At 39.6% G+C, this 26,138-nt stretch overlaps 1 protein-coding gene across 1 annotated transcript in view; it reads right to left on the bottom strand.

The window, feature by feature from the left end:
• The window catches only part of acsl3a (acyl-CoA synthetase long chain family member 3a), a 32,327-nt gene that overhangs the window by 6,074 nt on the left and 115 nt on the right, over positions 1–26,138 (bottom strand). The window contains exons 2-10 of the mRNA XM_080506727.1: positions 19,983–20,438; positions 17,087–17,264; positions 10,566–10,675; positions 9,229–9,367; positions 6,600–6,750; positions 5,334–5,457; positions 5,138–5,209; positions 2,252–2,391; positions 1,990–2,162 (exon numbers count right to left, since the gene is read on the bottom strand). Coding sequence (XP_080362853.1) covers positions 1,990–2,162; positions 2,252–2,391; positions 5,138–5,209; positions 5,334–5,457; positions 6,600–6,750; positions 9,229–9,367; positions 10,566–10,675; positions 17,087–17,264; positions 19,983–20,357 — 1,462 coding nt within the window. The 5' untranslated portion in view covers positions 20,358–20,438. The remainder of the gene's footprint in view (positions 1–1,989; positions 2,163–2,251; positions 2,392–5,137; positions 5,210–5,333; positions 5,458–6,599; positions 6,751–9,228; positions 9,368–10,565; positions 10,676–17,086; positions 17,265–19,982; positions 20,439–26,138) is intronic.

The following is a 26,138-nucleotide window of genomic DNA, read 5'->3' as shown; positions in this document are numbered from 1 at the left end:
ATTTTCCTGTCATCCATTTTCCCAGAATTCTCCTTCCCCTTCGTGCCTTCTCCCACTGCTTTTTATCTCTGAGGAAACCGCAAACTCCACACATTTATGCAAATCCACACAACCTTCTTTCAAAGAAATATTGCCTGAAGGGTAGTAAGATAATGAAACTGAATTTCTTCTCAACAATACAAAATGTAATTATTTAAAATCCAACTGGACTATTGGCTATTGTCTCACACTGGAGAGCAGATTGATCCTGCTGAAAGACTGCAGACAGGTGCTGTCAATACACTGCTCCACTTGTCCTCCAGGTGTCATGGTTTATTTGACATCAACTGATTTGACTTTTGACTCAACAACTATATTTCTAAGACCCCCTTTACACAACAACTTTTGTTGCTTCACCCAGAATAGCCCAGAATGTTTCATTCATTTCATTAGCCTTTATTTATTCAGGAGAAACATATTGAGATTAATAATCTCTTTTGCAAGTGTGTACTGGCCATTGTTTGTATTTATCGCATATTGTTCTCTGCAAATGTGTGTGGTTTCATTATAAAAACAACAAACGGCACACACTCATGGCCTGGCATGCTAACTACGACATTTTTAGCGTTCTTGCAAAAATTAAGAATTAAGATGTAAGAAAATTAAACGTTGCCGTTTAAACACGAAAGTTTTCTGAAACGAAAACAACAACAACAAAAATGTGTAAATGGGGTCTAAGTCTAATCAAGACATTCCATCAATTACTTTTAGTGCTGGAAATAAACCAATGAAAATACATGAGTAAATAAACATTGAAATATACTTACCTTGTATACTTGTCACTGTAAAATTAAAAGGAAAACTTAACTTATTGCATAAAAGTACATGTGTGGGGACAGTTATTACATTAGATTACATTATATACAATATTCTGAGGTTCCTGACAGTCCGTAGAAATAAAACAAATCACATATTATAGTTTTGGATACAGTATTTTTGTCTATGTAATATATGGCATGGCTTTGCCAGATTATTGTCAATACACCGTATAGTAATGTGTTAGGTTTGTTCATGGATGATTTTTGTCCATAACTTGTTTTTATGTTTGTATTTACAGTCTCTTGACTTCCTGCCCCCGTGTTGTTCTCAGTGAACTTACTGTAGAAGTCGAGCCCAAATGTATTTCACCTACTTCTACCCCCCTTGTATAAAACACAATGTGTTGTGAGTCCGTGCCACTTCCAGGTACATTATCTTCTTTAAATCTCCATTAGCCTTCCTGTCTGCAGGTGATTTGATCTCCTTCGGATGATGTGAAAAAACGTTGTTTTGCTCTAAGCTAAGCTCTGTTTTTCCAGTCGTGCATTTGAGGCCTTGTTTCCATGCCAACGATCAACTGGAAACTTTGTTTTTTGTATTTTCATTCCCATCTACTCGGACCCTAGTGCTCATGTGTAGTTACCAGCATTGCCGAAAAGTTTCGTTTCCTCCATTTACATGGAGACGGAGTGTTTTGAAAAAACAATTGCGAGCACTTTAAACCAAACACTTTGCCATTTCTACTTGAAAACGTTGTCATGGAAAAAAAGCTGTGAAGTTCTGGTGCTATTACAGAATTGCTTCTTCTATCTAAAACATGTTTACTCCTGCAGAGAGGATAAACAACTGTTGCCTTGGAATTACATTTCATTCATGGTTTCTGGGCTCGGGGCCTTTTTTTGTATGGAGTCTGCATGTTCGCTCTCTGAGTGAGTGGGTTTTCTCCTGGTTTCCCTACTTTCTACCACAGCCCAATGTCTTCAACTGCTTGTTAGGTTAATAGGAGACTCTCAATTGCCCTTAAGCGGTGGATCTGCAACTTGTCCAGGTTTCAGTCCATCTTTCTACCAATGTGATGCTTCAGCAATATTAATACGAACAATTCAAGTACTAACAATGGATGGATGGCTTCACATACACTACTGACATGCTAAATGTGTCTTACTGTGAGTCTTTCATTCCTCTGCTTACACTCGCTAATGGTTCCAGCGCCGCAGGTCTCGGTCAGGCCGTACCCTTGGCCCACCGGGCAGCAGAGACACACGTTCATAAAGCGCTGAGTGGCTGCCGAAAGTGGCGCTCCACCCGAGAGCAAGACCCTCGTCTGACCACCGAGAAGAGACCGGATTTTACTGAATACCAGCCTGGATGTACAGATCACAGAGCGAAGAGGCATTCAGAACAGCCGTCCGGCACTTTGACAAGTAATACAGGTCGTATAGATTTAAAGTACCTGTCACACAGAGGTGTGCTGTATCCTTTGGCCAGCTGTTCCAACTTGTAGTTGTACGCCAGGATGAAGAGCGTCCGCTGAACGCAGCTCATCTCCTCCACTTTGGTCATCACGTTCTTATAGATACGATCCATGATCTCCTGCAGCCAATAAAAGGTGAACGACAGGTGAGGATGGATAGAAAAAGATGTAGCAAAGTGAATTACAACCATAAAAATATCACAGATGGATGGAAGATGAATGCTAGGAGAGCACATTACTTTGTATTTGACTCTTAAGAGTGAAAAAAATACAACAATCTACATTATAGACGATTAGAGCCACAGTTTTGCGTCTTTAAGTAAGTCTACAATAGACTCATAGTAAATCAGTAAACCAGCTCAAGTGAAAATGCACCATTTTAATTTCAGAAAGATTTTTTCCTTTTCATGCGGAGAAATGCTTGTTCATGACCAGTAGATTTAAGCATTTATTTACTGATTTAATTTGATTGGTTTAGTTGCAGCAATTTGATCGGTCTTTGACGCCGTTTACAGAACATTTCAAGTGAAAATGCATCGTTTTTGTGTTTTTGTTACAGAAAAGATTTGCCTTTACATGCAGAGAAATACTGAAAAGGATGTAAATAGGTTGGCCAGGACACAAGTTGGCACTATTGGTTGTTTTTGTAATAAAATCACACACACAGGCACACAGAGAACAACACACTAAAAACATTACCAATGACGAGTACACGGACATTCGTGCGGACTGACGATGCAGTTGGATTGCTATATGCAGTTGGTGACTCTCAGCCATAAAACTACTCAGTGCCAGGAGAAAATAGACTGGGCGTCATGACACAATGTAGGCCGCCATTGTTGTTATTGTCCATAAACTCACTATTCACTAAGGTTGTGGTGGGTGTGCCAAGTGGCAGCGTATCGGAAAAGTTGCGTTTTCCATGACTACGAGCATCATTGTTGTGTACGCGCACATCCAAAGCGCAACAAAAGTTTCCTATTTTCACTTGAAAAACCTTGAGTAAACATAGTGTGTCACAAAGAGCGGAAAACAGCTAATAATAATCAATGGGTACAACATGAACCGGTAGCTAATCTATTACAGAGGCAGACGATCATCCATACAAAGGCTTCTGGCAAATGTTCTAGTCACCTACAACCAAACAAGCATGTGTTTAGATTGTGGAAGGAAGCTGCATGCAAGAAAATGTGTGACTTTGCATGCGATGTTGCATGTTTTTAAAGTCAATATAAACAGCTTAAACATCTGAAACTATTTGTAGCTATCGTAACTTTTTAATGACTTACTCTCAATGACAGTTCTCACCCAAGTCTGAACCCTATGTTACTCCTTTTGTAAAACGTCCCAGAAGGGAGTAAGCACATTTTAATAAAGAAAGAAAACTGTACAATATGGAACAGATGTGTGCTTTTTTAGCATCGATTGCATAAGTATAAGGCTCGCTGAAGAATTACTAGAACTAACCAGAGAGGAACCACAAGAATCCACAAGATTAAATTGAATTAAGAACATTAGAAGTGGGGGAGAAGAAACTACAAATATCATGATCTGAATCCTCTACTTTATTATCTAATCTGCTGATCAAGGTAGATCTTTGCAAGCAGTTTGTGATGCCAACACTTGGAAACAGTCACTTATGATTACACAAATCAAAAATATACAACTTTTTTAAATCGTAGAATTAAAAGTTAAAAAAAAGTGCAGTTTAAACCTGTAATATTTTAATATTACAGTATGGTAATACACTAAATTAACAGGTTTAATGACAATGAACTGACTAGAAAATGGAGAGGAAGAGAGGGAACTTTTCCTTTTTATCCTTAATAAGTTATATTTTAATGATAACCTTATTAATTATAACCCGCCACTGTTTTTTTAAACATGCTCAATTTATTTTTATACATGAATATAAAATTGAATTGCTCTACTCAACATGTATATGCTTGACACAATGAAGACTGGAAAGTACTATAGAATAGGGTCAAGTTGTGACAGGAAGAGGACAACTGTGAACATAATCTGGTTGCATTATGTCCTGTCAAATGGACAAATGGATAAATCCTCATATTAGAGCAAAGTTCATCATCCACATCAACACGATGTCCTCAAAATGTGGAGCTGTCATAAAAAAGGGAGGAAAGGATACAAATCTAAAAAAAAGGCCAATGAAGCACAAAAAACAGCTGTTTTCAGTGTGTGTGTGTGTGTGTGTGTGTGTGTGTGTGTGTGTGTGTGCGTGTGTGTGAGGCAGTGACAGAGGAAGTGGACTCAAGATTCATGCAACAGCTCGTTGTCATATCACAGCAAACAGTTTGTTAGTGTGTGTGTGTGTGTGTGTGTGTGTGTGTGTGTGTGTGTGTGTGTGTGTGTGTGTGTGTGTGTGTGTGTGTGTGTGTGTGTGTGTGTGTGTGTGTGTATCGTGGGGAGAACCACAGGGGGCTTTCTCACGTTCTGTTTACAGCTGTGAATGGTTCCAGAAACCGGGGCCCTCTGCCCTTTACACTACGACCACAGGGAGATGGGGGCTGGCGAAGGACGGCGGGGGGGTGGGACGAGGTGGGGTCTGGGATGGGGGTGGGGAGTGATTGTCATGGTGATTTGTGAGAGAAGGAGAGAGTACGGCCAGCAAGCATACAGTGTGTGTGTATATATATATATATATATAATTTTGGTTTGTTTGAAACAAGAAAAGAAGATCTCAATATCCAAAAACGCCATATTTGTTACTTTAAAAGTTACTTTAAAAGTTACTTTAAAAATTTAAGGAAAAGGAAACCGAATCCTGCAGATTCTGTAGGCTCGTCCTGCAAGTCTTGTTGCACATTAGCGATATGTGGTATGTTCATTGTCCCTTTCACGTACCGGGACGGCTGCCATCAGGGTGGGCTGCAGGACGCTAGTGTCCCCCCTGCTTCCTTTCTTGATCTTGGTTGACTTTTGGTGAGAAAAAGAAGAAGCAACATCCTAACATGGTTAAGGCTTTTCAAATACTGAAGTGTTCCAAAATGTTCAAACAATATGATCAGATTTATAATTTGTCTTTTTTCAAATACTTCACCTGATCAGCAAGAGTTTGAGGAGACGAGTATCCGATCCTACAGCCGTATGCAACACAGACAAGCTCAGCGCTCAGCTCCAGTACGTGTGCCAGAGGCAGGTAGCCAATGTAGGTGTCGTCCTCACTGTGAAAACAATTAAAAACACTTATTACATTGCTAGATGCACCTTTTACATTTTGAAAGGATTCTTTTATTTTTTAAATGCAACCCTTATAACATCTTAGATTACTGTGAAAATGGCAAAATATCCTGTTATATTATTGACTTCATTGCATTTAAATCAGCTAAAATGATCATGCTATTGGCCATTATTACATTATTGGATGTCCCATGCACCTATGATATGGCTTCTTACAGCAGGAATAGAGACAATTTATTATTAGGAGCCTCACCTCATCCTTTCAAAATTCAGCTACTCTCTGCTTGCCACACATAAATCCACACCAATAAATGAATCCCATTTGTATGAAGCTGTTTGAAACAAGGCTTCAATCAGTCTGAGGTCTACAGTCACATCACCCAAAGCCCAAAAGCAAAGTTTCCTGTAATCTCACTCAGATTGTTCATGACTCCTCTTTCACCCATCCATCTTTTTACAACTCCCTTCCTCCCAGATTCTTTCTCCATCTCCATGTGTTTCCTCTCGCCCCCCGCCTCAGTCCCCAGAGGGCCGGGTGGGCTTTGGCTTTAATGTAAACACTTGGCTTGTGTGATGATACTGGCTGAAACATATTTCCCATAATTCAAAGCATTCCTTTTAAACACGCAGCGACGGGGGTGTTTGTGCAGAAACGTGAAGAGAAAAGTTTTTAAAACCGCACGTGTGTTGGTTTTTACTCAGAACTGGATAATGAAATGAATAATGAAAGATAATTTTTTTTTTTTTATATATATATACAAATAGACGAGCAAAAAGAGAATGTTTTTTAAGCTTCAGAATGACTCAAGCTGAAAATAAAACAGTAAATTCTACGATCTTCTTTCTATGTGGAGTTCGCATGCAAATAAAAAAAAAAAACCCAAAGCTATTATTTTATAATACTTTCTTATATCTATCACAAGACTGTGGACTTTCAACAAAATCAATGTAGATATATATGCAAATATAGTATATATATATATATATATATATATATATATATTTTTTTTTTTTTTTTTTTTTTTTTTTTTTTCCTTTATCATGGATCAAAGATATCGTCCAGATTCAAACGCCACAGTTCTAAAACTGGAGATCACAGGTGAGTTGGTGTGGCCATGCTGGTTACCACAGGTTGGGGATCCTCTCGGCCATCCCTGTGATGCCGGCGATGATGTTGCTGTGGGAGATCATGACGCCCTTCGGGACGCCGGTGGAGCCGCTGGTGTACATGATGACCGCGATGTCCGACGGCAGCGGCGGCTTCCGCTCTGCAGACACTGTGAAAAAAAAAGAACGTTTTGTTTTGGTTTTTTTAAACCTTTGAGCTGAATGCGACGCAGCAAATCTGGAATACTTTCTACATGATTAGAATATATAGAATATGAATAAATTAAAGTTAAATAAACTTTTTTTTCAGTAGTGAAAGAGAGATTCTCAGAGGCCAAAGGAATATTTGTGAGCAAGACACGTGAATGGAAAATATTCAGCTGTGACATTAAACAATCAGGCTCTTCTTGGCACCACAGAGAGTTTGTGTCAGACTGTGAGAGCCAAAAAGGCCATTTGCACTCCTTCACTCATCCCTCCTTAACATTCCCATCTCCACTTTCACTTTTTATTACTTCATTAGGTTTTTTTTGTTAGTTTTTAATTTTTTTTTTTTATCTTGCTCGACTCCTCCCGCTTTAAATGTGTGGTTTTTGTTTTTCGTCAGAAATCAAAATGTGTCGCTTTGATTGTACTGAGGGACACTATTTTAATAAAACTTATTTTATTTAATTAACTTATTCTACATGCCTAATTTAAAGCAACATGCATGCATTTCACATTATTACATTAAAATCACCTCAGTCAATCTGTATTTTGGATGAATATCTTATCGATAGCAAATAAAATGTGCATAAAATCTTCCTACTTTTACCCTGGAAAATGAGTATTTCTTGTTTGGAAATTGACTTGTGTGAAGCTAACTATGAAGTCAAGACCTGCATGTGGCCCGTGTTTGGCTGAAATCTAGATCTAATTCATGAAACTGTGTTTCTGTAGTTGAAACCTGATAAAGATGTACACTGCTTAAGATGTCAGATTACTCAGATTGTTGTTTTTTAAAAAGTGCAGCGACCCTGAGTTAAATTCTGCAATGCTGGTAAATCTTCTGACTGGAGACTTGAGTCTACATTTTGCTTTTCTTGCTCTTTTTAAACCACTAAAGCCACTTAAATTGAGGCCTGGCCCTGCACCATCTCTATAATCTTTACGAGCCATCCGATGATAACTGGATTAGCTTGACTTGCTGGCGGCGCTCACCAGTAAAGATAATCACAGATATATAACTCACGTCATTTATTGATGTTAATGTACTCAATAAATGGGATCAAGACACGTTTGTATTAATCCCAAATGATCACAGTACTCAACATCATCGCATGTTTCGAAATCCCACAGCTACAGTCACTTGCACCACAATCATTAAATGGCCCAGTCTTTAACGATGTTCTGGGAATATAATGTTGCACTTCATTTGCTCAGGTTGATGTTAATGTACTTGTGACAGCTCTTTTCATTTGTGAAATTTTAAATAGGTAATCACTCAAGTTTTCCTTTTTTTTATTACTATTCACTTTACTGAGCAGATGAGCGAGCCAATGCAGAGCTTCACTCTTCCCATATGATTCATATTTCTGTTTGGATTCTGCCCTCTATTAGATGAGGGTCACAATCCCAACATCTAATCAAAGCAGGAGAAACTGCAGAGCTCAGAGTAATGAAATCCTTCCTCGAGCTTCCTCTCCCACTGTTTGAATAAATCCAAATCTGCCTCAAAGTTTCAGAAAGAAACACAACCAGAGGGCACGTGAGGGATCGCTTTAGATAGAGTGTCATGTGGAGCGAAGACATTCAAACTCATCCGAGATGAAGGCAGAGTGAAGTCCATCTCTTCCTCAGACGACAGCCATGTTGGATGGAGTTTGTGCTCTGAGACTTGATGTCATGTGACGTTAATGCCGCTGTGTGTAAACACGAGCCTCCACTGCCTCCCAGAGCTCCACCGCCTCCCTTCCTTAGCCCGCTTCCTTCTCTCCTTTATCTGCTCCTGACACTACCAGCTCGTCATGTTCCGGGTCGGGGGGTTCGAGGGGGGCCTCAATGCAAAGGCGGGTTTTCCCGCTCCTCCGTGTTCACAACATTGACCCTAATCTGATACAGATGTTAGCACTTCCTCATTCACATGACCTAATGGGACTACAACCAACCCGCCCCGTCCACCCGACATCCAGCCCCTCTAACATCTTATCTGCTGCTCAAACAAGGAGAGTTTTGATTCTATTCAATCTGGGTTTCTTTAGTAAGGTAGATCATTAATGTATTAAATCTAACAGAGAAACATTTTATTACAGTGGTTATAGCAAAAAAGCTAAACAAAAGCAAAACAAATTTTTAAAAAAACAACAACAAAAATTAGGCTAATGGAGAGGATCTTTACAGAGCAGCACCGTGCTGTGGGGAAGCGGTGATTATTCAGATCTCAAACCTAACTTCCTGACACCACAACGTCTGAATATTCTAATAATCGGGTCCAGCCCAAGTATTTTGTCCGTTTCAGTGTCGCTCAGCTTGAAATTTGCCAGGAAAACATGTCCGCTCATTAAAGACGAGTTAACAGTTAAATTGTCTCCGTGCACAGTGACGTGTTTGCCCAGTACAGGGTGTCCGCTCTTACAGGTTCTACTGTATAAGTAGTTCGCAGAACTCACTGTTCTCCGGCCGGGCTCCCAGCATCTGAACAGCCTTCATATTGTGAACTCTGATGCCTGGTGGAAAGCCGGGCCGCTTGGTGGGTGTATCGTCCACTACGATGATGTGCTGCAGCCTGGGAACCTCCACCAGGATGGCCTGATGAACACGGGCACACACACACACACACACACACACACACACACACACACACACACACACACACACACACACACACACACACACACACACACACACACACACACACACACACACACACACACACACACACACACACACACACACACGCCAAACATTCACAGGTTGTGTTTACACTCACATGAGATGAAAAGCAGAGGAGGACATGTGAGAGTGAGCAGAGGAGCTTTTTGTTTATGTCACTTTGATAAAATGGGGGAAGATGAAACTCCAGAGCGTCATTTGTCTTTGAGGATTTAATCTGTCCGAGTGGCTCTTTTTTTTTCTGTACTGACACACTGCACTCGTTCTCCCGAGTTGACTCTTTGCACTCTTTCCACAGGCTAGTGACGTAGAGAACTCTTTAATGTTGGTCATATTAGAAACAAGTGATATAGTTATTATTGGGGATATTCTGATTGGATCAAGGTTCATGTTTGGACATTTTTTTCTTATAACAACAGCTGCTGTAAACTGACCACCATGCACCAACTCACGCTGATGAGTTGGTGCATGGTGGTCAGTTTACACACAGTAAACATTAACCCATCAAATCAATGAAGACAGCAACTACTCGAGGCAAAGTATAGGGTGGGTCAAAGCTTTATCGTCCTCGGGTGAAAAAATAGGCAATCTGGCTTCAACATACTGCTGAGTGGTGGATTTAGAAGTGGGTGCACACAATGCTGACTGAAAAATAAGCGGCTGGACGCTGTACACACCCTTACACACCCTTATTTTTCCTACCCTTGACTACACTGCTGCGTGGAACTGAGATATTTGTTCTCTGCTGAGCCTCACTGCACACTGGATTAATTCCAGCGGTGCTTCACACGCAGCAGTTTCACAGGTCTCATACGGCAGGACATGTGTACGAAGACATCCAGGAGATGATCAACAATTCAGGAATAAACAAATAAGAAGTACAATATGCAAGAGAAATATAAGTGTACGATCAAAAAGATATTGGGATCACCCCAAAAAAAAATTGGATAGGAAAATATCCGATTAGCACATCTCTAGTATAGTTCACTAATATTTATTCTAACTCCCTACTGTAATATGATACACATACAACGCTAACTCTTATTAAAGGTTATTAAATTTGCAGCATTCCTTGCAGCCATTACTGTGTTTGTGTCACTTGCGTGGCTCTAACCTTGAGTCTGGTCTCCAGGAGCTCTCTGCTGGTGATGATGTGTGTGACCTCAGTTTCATTCAGGCCGTGAGCTACAGCCGGACCTCCCAGAGTGGAGTACAGGGTGACCACTGTAACACACACGCACACACACGCACGCACGCGCACACACGCACACACACACACACAAACAAACACTGATGAGACAATTTGTGCAATGAGAAACAGCTGAAATATAACTGCATCATTACTGCTTCAATCGTTCTGCCAGTGAAGTAGTGAGGGGATGATCCACTGCAGTGCAAATGCAGAAGCTGAACTATTAACGAAACAATCACTGAAATGTAGTTTATGTTAATAGAAGAATGTACAATATGATTTATAATTAAAAGTATTTGGGTTTTACTTGATTCTGCCTGTTTTGAACATTACTGAATTGGCGATATCTTTAGCAAAAAGACCACCATGATTGTGATGAGAGATGTTTTGTCAGCTGGCTCTACAGACATTTTCTATCTGTGTCAGTTGTTTTCAGACTTATTTGCCATATCTGTGCCATTTTTGAATGACTTTATACAACAGGACACCTGGTTCCATGATATCTCATTTTGTGCAATAAATGCATGCAAAACCATCATTTGAATACTCCTGTTTGCACATGTTGTCACTCATGGTGTTAATCTTGGTTCCCCTTAATGCACGCAAACTAAAAGCACATTCTGTGTGGGTCATCATGTCATTTGGTTTTGTACAGGGTCTTCGTAAACCAGGCTCATAATGTACTGGCTCGTTTCAATTTTGAAGCAAATAACATGTTCATATCCAATTTGTAAAAAAAAAAGAAATTGTGTGTGTGTGTGTGTGTGTGTATGTGTATGTGTATATATATATATATATATATATATATATATATATATATATATATATATATATATATATATATATATATATATATATATATTGCCATGTGTGCTCTTATTGGCATGCTGGTCCTAAAGATGCTATAAGACATTGCGAATGCACTGCAGTTTTATTTAGACTATGTATAGTCATTGCACTACAGGCCAATTGAAACCAAGTTTGAATTCAGTGCCATTAAAGTACTTTGTACCTATAGTGGCTCTCCATAAGTTGTTCTCTGCACGTCTCTCCGAATTTGTCTTTGTTCTTTCCACTTGTTTCTAGAAATTCCTCATTTGAGTCAAATAAATACTCGCAGCGTCCATCTCAGCAGGATCTCAATGTGCGACTCCAGCAGAGGATAAAGCGCCGACCTCTTTATTTATTTTTGAATGCATCCCGAAGGGAAGGTCAGTACCTCAACCTGTACGTTTCATTACTTCGCATCTATGCTGCAACTTTAACTTGTGTCGTTGAATTTTCTTTAATGGAATGCCTTGACTTAAAAAGATTTTGAAAACGTGCCAACATGTAAGTGCACCTGGCTGTGAGAGAGAATAGACGATAACAATCTGACTGGTTTATCTGAAGTTAACATCAAACAAACCTGCTATAGTGTCTATTCACTGCTGCTTTTTAACACAGGTCACCGTAGTGAGTCACTGTATCTTGTACCATACAGTTTTTATGCAACAAGGAGTAAAACTCAGGTCCTGCACATTAATGTGCAGGATTTATAAGTGTCATGACTCCGTCCACATTCTCCAGGGACTTGGTGGTTTTATTGTTGAGAACCACCGTCACAAGAATCCATTTTTCTCGACTGTCCACACGAATGTCTATGTACATGAAGTTGCTCATGTTAATGTATTTGTATTTGTTTTCATTACAAAAATAACAAACAGTGCAAGCTTGTGACCTGGCATGATCATTTTCAGTGTGTAAATGGTCTTCGTTTTGAAAATGTATAAATGCCAAAGTTTCATTGACAACAAAAATTGGAATTTTACTTTGAAACTTTGTCACATAAATAGGGCCTTAAAGTCCTGATGAATGCGAGACAGTACTTTACTTTAACAGTATATAATTAAAAACAGCACAAGTGGCCATATATGAGACAAAATGTTATTTGAGTTTATTGGTTCAACTGAATGTTAGCATTTTTAAAAACTTGGTGATGAGTCAACTGCTTTTCTTGACACAGATAAAGTAAATATCAGAATGTGGGACGAGCCCAGCGCCAACACTGAGTTTTCCTTGAACCTTTGCCTCTTTGTTTGCATACAGTAGCACAGTTGTACGTGCGCTCTGTCTACGCTGCTCAGACGCTCTGAGCTGGTTCCTCTCCACACACATGATATTATGAGCACCTCCAGTGGCCCCGGAGCCGGAGGGATTCAAGCTCTCACTGCCTGAGAAGCTCTGCTGGGGATATGTGGGAGGCGGTTTGGTGTTATGACTGAGTTTAAATGTCTGACGGAGAGCTGGAATGTGCGGCTGTATGCACATTTCCGCTCAGGACTGTTTTGAATCTCCCAAGCTTTAATGAGGAAATAATTATAATAATGTTAGCTAGATGTTAATGATAGATAGATGGGTTTTTTCAGCATTTTAAATGCATGTTGAAGACTGATAACGCTACAGCAACTTTTCCCAAACTACACAGCTCAGATGAAGATAAATAACAAAAACAAAGTATACGTATCAATGCAAAGAAATTTTACTTGCTTATCTTCCAACCAAAACATAATTAAGTAAGTAGCAATTACAGTTCATCATAACTGGAATTATTTGAGTATTAGAAGAGTTTAAAGTTCAAAAACAAAACAAAAACAAACACATTAGACAAAACATAAAACCGACATGTCTTGAAGTTTCCCATTCATCCACAAAGTGTAGTTTAAACTACACCTTGGGGTAGTTTAGGCTACACCCAGTAATGTAAGTTACACTCAGTGACTTTAAGCCAGACCAATGATTGTAAACTACCTCAATGTGTAGTTTAAAGTCATTGGTTGTAGTTTAAACTACCCCAACATGTAGTTTAAAGTCATTGGTTGTATTTTAAACTACCCCAACATGTAGTTTCAAGTCATTGGTTTAGTTTAAACTACCCAAACATGTAGTTTAAAGTCATTGGCACACCATCCAACAGGAAACCTGCTGAAACTTCCGAGGCCACTTATAACATTCTATTTTTATTAGTTTTCCCCCCAAAATTAAAACATCTTCTTGAACAGTTTAAAGGACTCTGTCTTCACTATAATCCTCTATTGTTTTTCTATTGAAAAACATTAAAAGTATGTTTGTTTCAAAATCTGTCAGTCGGTATCCATGATAGTGAACCATTACAGCGCCCTCTGTTGGATCACAAGGAAAACCACAACTGACACTCCACATTCTGAAACCCTATTTGTGTGTGTGTGTGTGTGTGTGTGTGTGTGTGTGTGTGTGTGTGTGTGTGTGTGTGTGTGTGTGTGTGTGTGTGTGTGTGTGTGTGTGTGTGTGTGTGTGTGTGTGTGTGTGTGTGTGTGTGTGTGTCAGGTCAAACTAAAGCATCTGTGACAAAACAGGAAAGGAAGAAGAGGTGACAGGAGGAAGTAGCATAAGACAGTAACACTCTATAACCCTGCTCTGACACACACACACACACACACACACACACACATACTGGGCCTGGAGACGTCACCCTCCTGCGTCATGGAGCTGTGAATCTTCAAGTGTGTGTGGACGAGGGCCGTGACACCCCCAGCCTGAGATCTAAACACCGGATTGGACCCCTGCTTTCAGAAATGTGGCGTATGGAAAAACTCTGCGAGAGGTTTTGGCTTCACATGAACACGCCATCGGGATCTGGGAGGGCGCTCGGCCTTCCAGCTATAACTGATAATCACACGAGCGGTGGACACGCTAACACGCTAGCACCGAGTGTTTGAGTTCACGGGGATCATTTGGCTGACTCCGCCATGCCTCTGTCAACATCAGATGCTCACGTAGACCCTCTCACCCCTCTTCTGACGCCATCCCCCCCCTCGCTCGCCTTGCTTTCTTTCCTCCCCTCTTGTTTCTTCCCCATTGCTCTCTCTTGCACCCCCCCCCCCCCCCCCCCCCCCCCCCACAAAGAAATACCCCGCCGGCTCTTTTCCACTGCTGCTGTTTGTGTTTGCAGGGGGTAGTTGTAGAGATTAGGAAGATGAGTTCTTGGCTCACACTGTTTTCTAAAAGTTTATTAGAGTCTACACTGAACCACGCAGACCGCATGAAGTATCCTTTTGGGATGCAGATTTACTGGACTGGTATTGAATGTTTTACGAAAAAGAATAAATGAGCGACAGGTCAATAAAAAGCTGCAACAATAAAAATCTGAAACATGACCATCAATTGTAAAGAAAGGAAGCAATATCCTGCTGACCCGTCAAACTCACAAATTCCCACAATTCCTTTTAAACAATAAATCCTTATTTTGACAATTTTAGCAGTTCATCAGAAATATTCACTCTTTTTGGAATCAGTGACAGCTACACATCTCAAAAAAAGTTGGGACAGAGTCAACAAAAAGACTGAAATTGGAATAAAAACGACAGATTGAAAAATGTTGTAACAATTGCATCGACAATGTTTGAGGTAAATAAAGTCAAGTGGGGCCACCTCATTTTAGGTCAGGACTGACATACAGACCTCGAGGGCCAGATCAGTGACATGAATACGTTCTAAAATGTTTCCTTTGAGTGTGAAGGAGAAGAATTACTATTATAAAATACCATTAATCATTATATTTTAACAAGAACCTGAATATGAGACTTTTATCGAAATAATTGACTTCATTCAGTGTACATTTTCTTTTAAAAGATTTAAAAATACAATTAAACGCAACGCATAACTCAATTTTGCATTATTTTGGGGTAAAGTGGTGAAATTGTGAAATCCACTCAGTCTAGTATCGGTGAAAGTTTGTTGCTTCTCATTTTGTATAATTTTTTTTTGTTGTTGCCATTTTTAGCATGCATGTGTTCACAAATTCACCTTCACAGTTTGGTTTCAATGCTATTTTACTAGAATATGAAAATAGCATCAGGAAGTGAATTGAAAACAGCAGTGAGTTTTCACAAAAATTAAAAAGTAAAATACCTGACATGGCTAAAATAGCCTATTTAAAAATAAAAAGATCAGCTAAAAAACTTAAAACGGCTACAGATCTTTATTGATGGGGTTTTTTTGTTATCGTGGCTCTGACCCAAAACACTATAGGCAGTTATCGCAGCTCCGTTCTCATCCTGCCTTGCATTCATACCATCCCAAAAAAAACAAGAAAATACAAACCTGAACCAACCATTTAGGATGACACAAGAAGCCTTTTAGTCAGCCATTGTCTCAGCATGTCATGTCAAACAAGAATATCCTCTCATGTGAGAGTTTGAGTGTGTTTCCATCACAGAAATGAGGAGAAAGAACTGGAGGAGAAGAAATGGGACACTTATGTAACAACAAAACATAAGGGACAAAGTGACCTAATTCTGACTCAGCTGCTTGTGACTTTTCCACATGCATGTGCACACTGTTTGGCGTTTGTGATCTTCAGGAGCAATGTATTGACTTATGGTTGTATTGTGAGCCCTAACTCACTAACAACTACTGGTATTTGCTATAAGAGCAGCAGTAACAGCTGTTCAGTACTTTGGATTATATAATACTTTCGTTTGATAGGTTTGGTTTGCTCTGCTGCTTAAGTCGTTTTCATCACTATTAATAAGGAGAGATTTGTTTTAACCCATAAATAAACAAACAGAAGGAAAATGATACGTAGACCAGAGAGAGGGCAGTTTCTTTGTTGGGGCATAAATCTTCTAACAGTGAACATACTACCCCGAGGCCCCGTTTACATGATGTTTTCAAGTAAAAACTGAAAACTTTTATTGCGTTTTCAGTGTCCCTTTGTGTAGTGTATTACAAAAAGAACCTACAGTGCCAACTTGTGGCACTGCATCATATTCAGTGTTTCTGCCATTTCGGTGTGAACACAGGATGCAACGGTTATCTGTAAAATATTGAACCGTTCAGTGTGCCAGACAGAGGTTACATTTATTCACCTTCAAAAATCAAAACACACACATGTGGCATGACTTAAATCATGCATGAATTAGTTAGAATCATCTTCCTTACCGTATGTGTAAATACAAAATATGACAGTTTAATTTGTTTGTCAAATCTCAAAAACATGGTTCAGCCATCGATTGCCTGTTGGCATTGTTTTAAGTAATATGTTATCAAGTAATGTGCTTGAAATAATAATAATTGAAAAAAAAAATGTCCATGACTAAAAATGCACATGACTCACATGAATACAACAATGTCATACGAATGCAATTAGTAACTGTCAGTAATTTATTAAACACTGCAAATAAGCCATGTGTGTCAATGAGCTCAGCTCTGCTCCGTTACTCAGTCTTCTTCAAAATCTGGTAAATTATGATGCTTGAAAAAGAGAAGAGGCAGCTTTAGCTCAGCTGATTGCGTTCCTTGATTTGAATTTACTCAAAGTAGGTGATGTAATATTTGCACTACCTCCCGTTTCCATGGAAGTTTTGAATCGCCACCTTTGTCCTGTGATTCAACATCAGGTTGAACACGTTGTGCATACTTACATGGGAAGTTGTATTTGAAGCACGCCTGAGCGGCTATCAGCCACTCGGCTCGAGTCTCACAGAAGATGGCTATGTTGGATTTTGGCTGCTGCCCCAGCGATGCCAGGCCGCTGCCCAGGCGGGTCGCCGCTGTCAGGGTCTCCTCATAGGACAGCCAGCGATACTCTCCGAGAACCACCTGCAGGGGCGGCGCGAGAACAACCAGTGGGGGATTTTGTTCTTTTCTTTTTAAAAAAAATGAATGGGTGTTATGAGTCATGACACCATCTCAAATAAACTAACCACAGATCTACATCCTCTCTCATGCTCATCGATTTCTCATCATGCTGTTTACACTCACACATCAAGGGACTGTGGAGGGGCCTGCAGGAGCATCAGTGAGGTTATACCGACTCCTAATGGTTAACAAAGAGCAGTGCACACAAAACACAGTCACTACAACCACACAGCACTGTTTAGTACATACTTGAAACAATACCAGGGGCTAAACACCTAAGCTATGCACTCTTGCGGCAATGAGTGTTACAACAATGCAGTTTAAATGGATTAAAAGGATCAGGCTGGTGGCTTTAGTGGGTAAATCAGAAGTAAATGCTAATGATCCTGGACTATGCAGGCACCGTGCACTCAAGATAACCTCATTTCCAAAGATTTATCTCAGGAAAAGTAGTCTTTGTGTTATATTTTTTGAGTTACTTTGGATTTTTTAATGGTTCAAGTTGATAAAGAGGACTCTGAAAACTCTACCTTCAAGAAAAGACCCCTCAAAAAAAAAAAAAAAAAAAAAAAATCAAGTTTATTTAAAGTAAACTTTACTTGGATCCTTCTAAGTTGACCTACATTAAGTGCACCGGGTGACGTGTTTTCGTCCTCACACTGGTGCTGCTGGGATTTGTGCAGTTTCCACATCCTCTGACCTGAAGTTGAAAATAACTCACAATAATGGCACTCACTAGTGGAAGTGTATAAAGGCCTCCGCAGATTACACAGCTGATCCCAAAGATTGCAAAAGATTTCAAAGCTGTGCCAATAAAGAATAAACCTGATTACTTAGAACTTCTCTTTATTTTACCAAGCTAACAGTAGATGGAGCTCTTCAGACTGGTTAAAACATTTTTTTTTATTGTCTGAGTCCATCCAAACTGTCTTATAATTCCAATATCAGTTATTCACATTCACAAACTTTATTATTTGAGCTATATAGGCAATATCAAGGAATAGAAATAAAAACACTTAAAATTATATTTATTATTGATAGTGATATTAGTTGATGTCCTCTTTCTCTTCCCTATTTTTTAACATTAAGACATTATAAAAGTGTTCATGCAGTTGAGTATGACATTATTCCATACTCAACTGATCGATAAAACAATGTATTAAATGTTGATAGTTAGCTCAATTATTGTATTAGATTCCAAAAATACACTGACAGTTTCATTTCAGTTTCAAAAAGAGAGGGAGAGAATCAAATGAAAGATGTGGAAAACCTGTGCAACGTTAGAAAAGAAACAATAAAAACAGACTAAAATGACTTAGTTTAAATGGTCAATCAGTAACATGGTAGCACGACGAGAAAGCCTGAATTTAGATGCATTTTATGACTGAAGAATTGTAGAAAAATCTTTGTGGTTATACCAATGTGCTTCTTGGGGACACTGTAATGACGTTTGTTATCTGATTTCCAGATCTGGTATTGTGGCGCTACAGTTATGAAAAGTAACCATGTTAAATCCTGTCAACTGTGACAAAGGAATAAATACATTTTTGGAGAGACTGAATGTTCCTGCATGGTTCAAATGTCATCCCGCTATAATTTATCCAAATTGTCCTCATGAATCTCTGCAGTATCTTGATAAGAAGTTACTGTACGTGGATACATAAAAACCAAGCAGGGGTGTGGCAAAGTAGTTCCCATCTCTGCTCTGGAGGGACATAGTGTATGCTGTCGAGAAGATGTATTCTGGAAGACTACATCGTCTTTCAGCAAGATAGATTTGAAATGTCACAGTCTGCCCTGCTGTTGCTCTGGAAGACACCCCTCACCATGATCCCTCCCCTCTCCTTCATCATGTCACTGCACCTCAGCAACATTCCCACCTGTTGCTACCAGCTGGGAAAAGAAGTATACACCTACCCAAGTTCACTGACTGGCCTGCCTGCAATCTACTATAGACCTGTTGCAAACTGAAAGAAAATCCCCATTATGAAAGACAAAAAAAACCTCCGACAAAATTGGAAAAAAAAAAAAAAAATCACTTCTTATCTCGCTGCACTTTTACAGCGAAGTTTCATCACTTCAGCAGACTAAAAGGTCATTTGTCATCATCCTTCACACACCATGGTGAAGGCTGCTATTAAAGACAAGCGACCAGTAAAGGTCTGGTTGACACAACGTTTCAAATGAGAAAAGTATCGTTTTATTATTTTTGTATTTTTAAAAAGATTCACGTTTACTCAGCGACATTTAGAAAACGATAACAGGAACCCTGAAAACCGTGTTGCTGTGGGTTGTTTCCGAGTGAAAAATAAACGATAGCGAGTACACAGAAATTCGTATGGACAGACGACAAAGTTGAATTGCTGTTGCCTGACTGTAAAACTATAAAACTAGTTCCAGGAGAATATGAACCCGGGACTCAAGACAGTCTGGAAGCAAACATTGTTAGTGTCCATCGAGAAGAACTATTTCCTACAGCTGTGGTGGTCATACGCAGTAGTAGCGTTTCTGCAGTCTACACAGCAACGGGGCATTTTGAAAAAGTTGCATTTAAACCAATTTACACGGAGGTGCATTTAATCCCTGTTTAATTATAGTATCAAATAATACATTCTGCGTATTGCTATTGTACATCGCAGCATTCAGACGATGTCTATCCCCGTCACATCGTTTATTTACCTTCTTGAAGACTTTCCCGTTGCCCTGCCGCTCGTCCTCCTCGCTGATCACCTCCCTCGTGCCGAGGCAGTCTCTGTGGGGGAACCTGGTGACGCCGTACTCAAACATCTTGTCCAGCGTGTCTGCTCCCGGGTGCAGCGACGTGACCAGCCTCTTGGCCGCGCTCACGGCTCGGTATGGTCCCTCTGGACGTCCAGAAGCCGATATGGCCTTCGCCCTCTTGGCTCGCTCCTCCTCTGAGCCGTAGAAGCCGTCGCCGGGCTGGAAGATCCAGCAGAGGAGGTAAGAAGGCAGGAAGCTGATGACGGCGTAGATCCACACCATGAGGTGGAAGAGGAGCAGCAGCATCGGGTTCAGGTCCTCCTTCAGCTTCATCCTGGTGGAGCAGTGAGGAGAAGGTGTCGGGGGGAGGGGGCTCGTCCTTTTCTTTTAAAGCGAATCACTCCGCCTCTGAAACTGAACACAGAGCCACAATCAGGACTGCTGGAAAGTAAAAGTCATGCATCTGGATTTAACTGCAATAGTTTAGTTTTGAAATGATGCTCCTGTAATAATCCTGAGGTTTGGCTGGCTGGCTGGAAGAGACCCTTCGCTCATTCTGAAACCGAAAGGATTTTTAGTCTGAATGAAACCATTGTGACACAGCAACTTCTCCTCCCTGCAAACCCTCCATCCGACAGTGTCAATGAACACTTCATCCATCAGTGTCAATCACAGTCAGCATCAGACACGCATGAAGGTAAACCAGGAAGACAGAGAGACGAGTCGTGAGAGCAGGGAGGGGACGAGAGGAGACACACAAACAGCGGACAAAACAGCAGAGACATGGTTAGATCATTGTAAACAACTCAACAGGCTTCAGTATAACTCTGCATTGTTAATGCTTTCTGGCATGTCCAAGTCCAGTTTAGTTGTTTTCACAGTGGATCATTTGAGTAGTTATTCTAAATCTTTTTTTTTTCTCATCCTCCTTATTGTATGTGTATGTCAAATATTGCATCATCACCCGTTCTCATTCTAAACATAGGTGTTATCAACCATCAATCCAGAAAATTTCTTTGAGAATTGCACTAATTAAAGTTAATTCAATGAAAAGAAAAGAAAAAGTGCAATTCTTGCAATTCAAAGGATTTGTAGCTTCTTTGGTACCTTTTTTAGTGTTTCATCAAATAATGAATTGTAATCATTGTCAGTAGTGAAAGTGAGAGTGCAAGAGTGAGGATAGCCAACGAGTAACAAATAACCTGTTTGTGTTGATAGTTTACTTTATGAGGAAAAGTAGACACTACCGTCTTCCATCCTGTGCTCATAGTGAAGTTATTTCATCAGAAAATCTGACCAAACCTCATTTTAAAGACCAACATATACACAAGCTTGTTCAAGCAGAACAGGCGCTGGACTGAAATAAGACGTCTTCAGTGGTGTGAAACTGATGGACACCAGCAAACACACTCAACGTCACTTTTGAGCATTATCAGGCGTCACATGATTTTTGATCAGAGGGTCTTTTGAAGGTCACTGGAGGTCACCGGAGAGTAATAACTAGAAAGTCGCTACTATTCAGGCCATCAACTTTTATTTGTAAATTTTGGAGAATAATAAATACAAACAGATACTCTATCAAGACTGTTTAAGCAGTGACACATAAACACAATCTGAAGTTCTCCATTCATTATTCATATGAAGACGAGGCTCATTTTGCTGCCCTGCAGCACCACAGTGTTCCCATGGCTGCCTGAAAACACACACACACACACGCATGCACGCACGCACACACACACACACACACACACACACACACACACACACCTCCCATTGCGTCATCCTTCAAGTCTCCCTTTGAGACTCATAAATAAATCACACATTTCACCAGCAGTTCTCTGCCTGTGGGATGTGGGCTCTTTTCCATGATCCGCTGTGTTTCTGCATGTTACAGAGCCAGGACGACACAGATTACCAAAACTGCCCCTTGGTGGAACAGATGTTTCAACTGCACCATCCGTGATCATCCACTTTCTTGATCAATGGCCTCACACTTGGTTTCTTTACTGTATCCTGAGAGGAGGGAGGCATTCAAAGAGAGGAAACTACTTCTCCTGCTGTTGTTTGGTGCAGACCATTGGTACCCAAAATCTAAGACCTCCTGTTTTTGTTGTTGTTGTTGTTTGTTTGGTTTTTTTTAAGGTTTCTGTTTATGTTGGTAAGAGTGGGCGTGCCCAGCAGTATTCGGCGCCACTGTTATGTTGTGTACACGGCCCTTGTAGGGGTAATGTGGAGCATCTCCAAGGAAAATATTTTGGGGGAAACCACTGGTCTGGTCAGGTGTCTCAGACTTGCACAGCAGTTTTAAATACACAGAAACTTAGAAGTTCCACTGTCTGCTGCCAACCGAAAGCAAAACTGTCTGGTAAGAATTTCATCCAGGACTTCTGACTTTCTCAGGACTGAAGCTGTTCCAAAGCTCTACACTCACTCGGAGGGTGAAGACAAGCTATTTCCTGCAACTGTGCTTATTCAAAAACAATGTTCAAAGGTAAAACTGAATTCACTATATGAATATATTAACTCACAACTTTTGTTGCGTTTTGGTCTATCCGTTTACAGGACAACGTCGTCGCTATGGAAACAGGGGGAAACAAAAATTTTCTAAAATGCTGCTGCTGTTTTATAGTTGAGAGTCACCCGTAATAGAACCCGTAATAGAACTAAACTTTGTTGTATGTCCATACTGTTTGCTTGCCATTGTTAATGTTTATAGCGTGTAGTATCGTGTGTGTTGTTTCATTACAAAAGCATAACAACAGCACCAACTTGTGGCCCGGCACACTAACTGCATAGTTTTCAGCATTTCTGCCGCTACATGAAACTTTTCTGAAACGACAGCACAAGTGTTCTCACTTGAGGTTAGGCTGAAATAATAGTGCCGAATGGACGATATAAAAGTTCTCAATTATTTAAAAATGAAATTATTTTGTGTTTCTAACATTTCTAACACAACATGAACCAAACACACATAAATGAACTGAAACACATCGGCGTGTCAGGTGTTGGGAGTCCACGAACAGACCATCCATAATTTTGCTGTTCTGCACCGGGGAGCCTGATTAGCCAGCTACTAGCAAGCAGAGACCAATTAAACACAGCCGGCGGGGGCAAAGAGGTCAAGCCCCCAAATTGCATAAGTAAGGTTTAAGTCTAATCTCCAGGCTTCGTAGAGTAGTTTGAAATATGCACACTCGTGGTTGCTCAATAAATGTTTTCCCGCAGCGAGCAGGCACTCTGGCTGGATTAATTGAGTAATGTAGTGGCACGATGTACGTGTCGGTGGGGTGAGCGGCCGTGCGTGTGTCTGGGACAATCATGGCTTCCTCAGGAGACGGGAGTCAATGGGGCCTTTTGTGCGCACACGTCATCGCACTTACACCCACTCCGCTCAAGTCTTGCAGAGACTTGAACACAGCCATTGTGGCCAAAGCGACGTGCCACCAACACATGGCTGAGGGTCACTGTGTGTGTGTGTGTGTGTGTGTGTGTGTGTGTGTGTGTGTGTGTGTGTGTGTGTGTGTGTGTGTGTGTGTGTGTGTGCGCGTGTGTCTGTAAAATCTAGTGTCACCCTCTCCCGAAGGTTTTTTTTTTTTTTTTTTTAGCAAATTAGGCATTTTTTGTAGCTTTTTTTTTAAACCTTTGTTTTGTTAAACCCATTTAGACATTGTATCTGTTATAGCCATTTTAGCAGTTTATGCCTGTTTCGTACCAGATTCCCTACTGTGACTCGGCAAAAAAAATAGCAAAACAAACAACGACTTAAAGTCCACCATGACTTTATAATCATGTAAAGCCTCGATCTTATAAAGGATTTATAAATAAAATGCTAAAAATCTGAAAAAGTGACTTGAATTTGAAAATGATTTTAGAAGACAGCTTCCATAAAGTCACAGATGGTTCATGTTCTATGTCCCCCCCCCCCCACAAAATCAAATAACTTTTTATATTATTGAAAATATGAAAACAGGCTTAAGTGAATCCAGCTAATATTATCAACTTTTCGAATAAAGGTAATCTAGCAGAGACTTTGTACAACTCAGGGAACAAAACATTGTTGTGTTTGTTTAGTTTCAGATTACTATATTAAACTTTATTTTATGTTTCTACAAATTAATAATTGTGCTTTTGTTTGTAAACAAGTAATATAGATTCTTAGTGTCCTTGATTGGGCAATTTCTTATTATTTCAAATTCCATTATATCATAACCTATTTATTTCAGTCAACTTGTTAGACTTAAAATACTTTTAATAAGGGACCCGAATTATAATTTTTGAACTCTGTATTGATTACAATGGCGGTCGAGGACCTTACAGTGGGAAAACCAGACAAATACATGAAGTGGAGCAGAAAGCGGGACATAGATCTGTAACCATAGCAACTTAGTGAGAATGGAAAACTTTTGATTCACAAAGAGGAACTTTTCAATGGGGGGGAAAAAAAGCATAATTTCTGCAATGCTGCTACTGCACATGCACAAACAGCGGTAGTCAATAGTTCTTCTCATGCATGAGCAGACAGACAATAACAACAATGGCGTCCTCCGGAGTGCCACGACTCCCAGTCTATATTTTCCAAGGACTTGGTCATTATATAGTTGTGAGTCACCTGTAATAACAATCTAACTTTGTTCTCTCAGTCTATTTGAATGTCTATCGACTCGCCATTGTTATTACAGTGAATTACAAAAACAAACAACAGTCACAAGTCACACCGTAAACAAATAATATTATCTTCAGAGTTTTTTCCTACATTGTGTTGGAACAATAAAAAATTAAAAGAAGAAAAATAAAATGTTCTTACTTTTAGTTGTTTGGTGTCACGGTTCCAGAGTTGGACTAACCTTTATAAGTTACAATTCCTTAATATGACCGTCTTTATTATGCTGCATATTTTTGTTAAATTTATAGAAAAACAACTTTTTCAATCAACTTGATAATAAGTTTAGTTGGTTCGTTAGTGTTGATGCAAAAAATATCTGAGGATCAACCAGTTTCAAGCATGCAAAGTCCTGAGTTTTTATATGAGCATATCTCACAGACGTTTCCTAAATTTGCAGTGAAAATAACATTAACATGTTTTTGATGACTTTTAAACCATGAATTCTAAGATGACAACTTTTTTGTTTGTCTGATTTTTTCATTATTATCCCTTACATACTGCTCACATTTAATGCCTTCACAGTAACATATATTTAAACTGTATGGTTTGGCTGGTCTGGAATTGATAAATGAAGGAATAATCCTTAGCAAAAGCTGTTAAAAAGCAGGAAGCGTGGAATGTTTTTTCAGGATTTTGTAACACTTGAGTTTTGGAGGAAGTCCTCTGTTATCACACAACAACACACTGTTTTATGTAAAAGGTGAAACACAGCAGCTGCTTGTCCAAAATGACCAATGCTGGAGCAATACTTTCCTTAAGTATTTAAAAGACTAGTGACTATTTTTCATAGCCTTTACATTTGTTTGTGTTTCTTTTCTAACTTGTGTGTGTATATATATATATATATATATATATATATATATATATATATATATATGATTCCCATCAATGTACAATTATATCATTAAATTTGGCAAAACCTTGGAAGGCATCCCTCCCTTCCATGATCAAAACATAAAACTGGGGCAGATTTTCAAATGTATGCCAAATACTCTCAGGAAGTCATATTGAAATTACTTTTGTGTAATTCCCACAATATACAGTAAAACAGTGGTACGCAATACGTTGCCAATTATATACAACAAATACAGTGAGACAGTTATCATATTAGATACGTTTCATACTAGAGATGGTTAAATGTGTGTCATTTTTATTAATTTTAATGCTTTTTATCATATTTCACAATGAGAGCAGCTTCTGTGTGCAACACGTTTTTGTATAAGTCACTTAAGGAAAAGTTATCAATAGATGTACAATAGTCATATTTAATGCATTTCTACTGTTTTCAAATATCAATATTCTGACATAAAATGCTAAAAACTTTCATTTAAATTTGTTCATCTTCTGGTCTCATTTAAACGACATTAACATGCAATACGATTCAATAACAAAGTGTATTTCTTCAACAGTGTGGTGCTGGCTCAGCATCCCACGCGCGTGCGTGAGGAGAT

The sequence above is a fragment of the Blennius ocellaris genome (assembly GCF_963422515.1).
Source record: "Blennius ocellaris genome assembly, chromosome: 2".
Taxonomy (NCBI): Eukaryota; Metazoa; Chordata; class Actinopteri; order Blenniiformes; family Blenniidae; genus Blennius; species Blennius ocellaris.
Note: the sequence above shows the minus strand (reverse complement) of the source record. Positions and strands in the feature narration are given on the sequence as shown.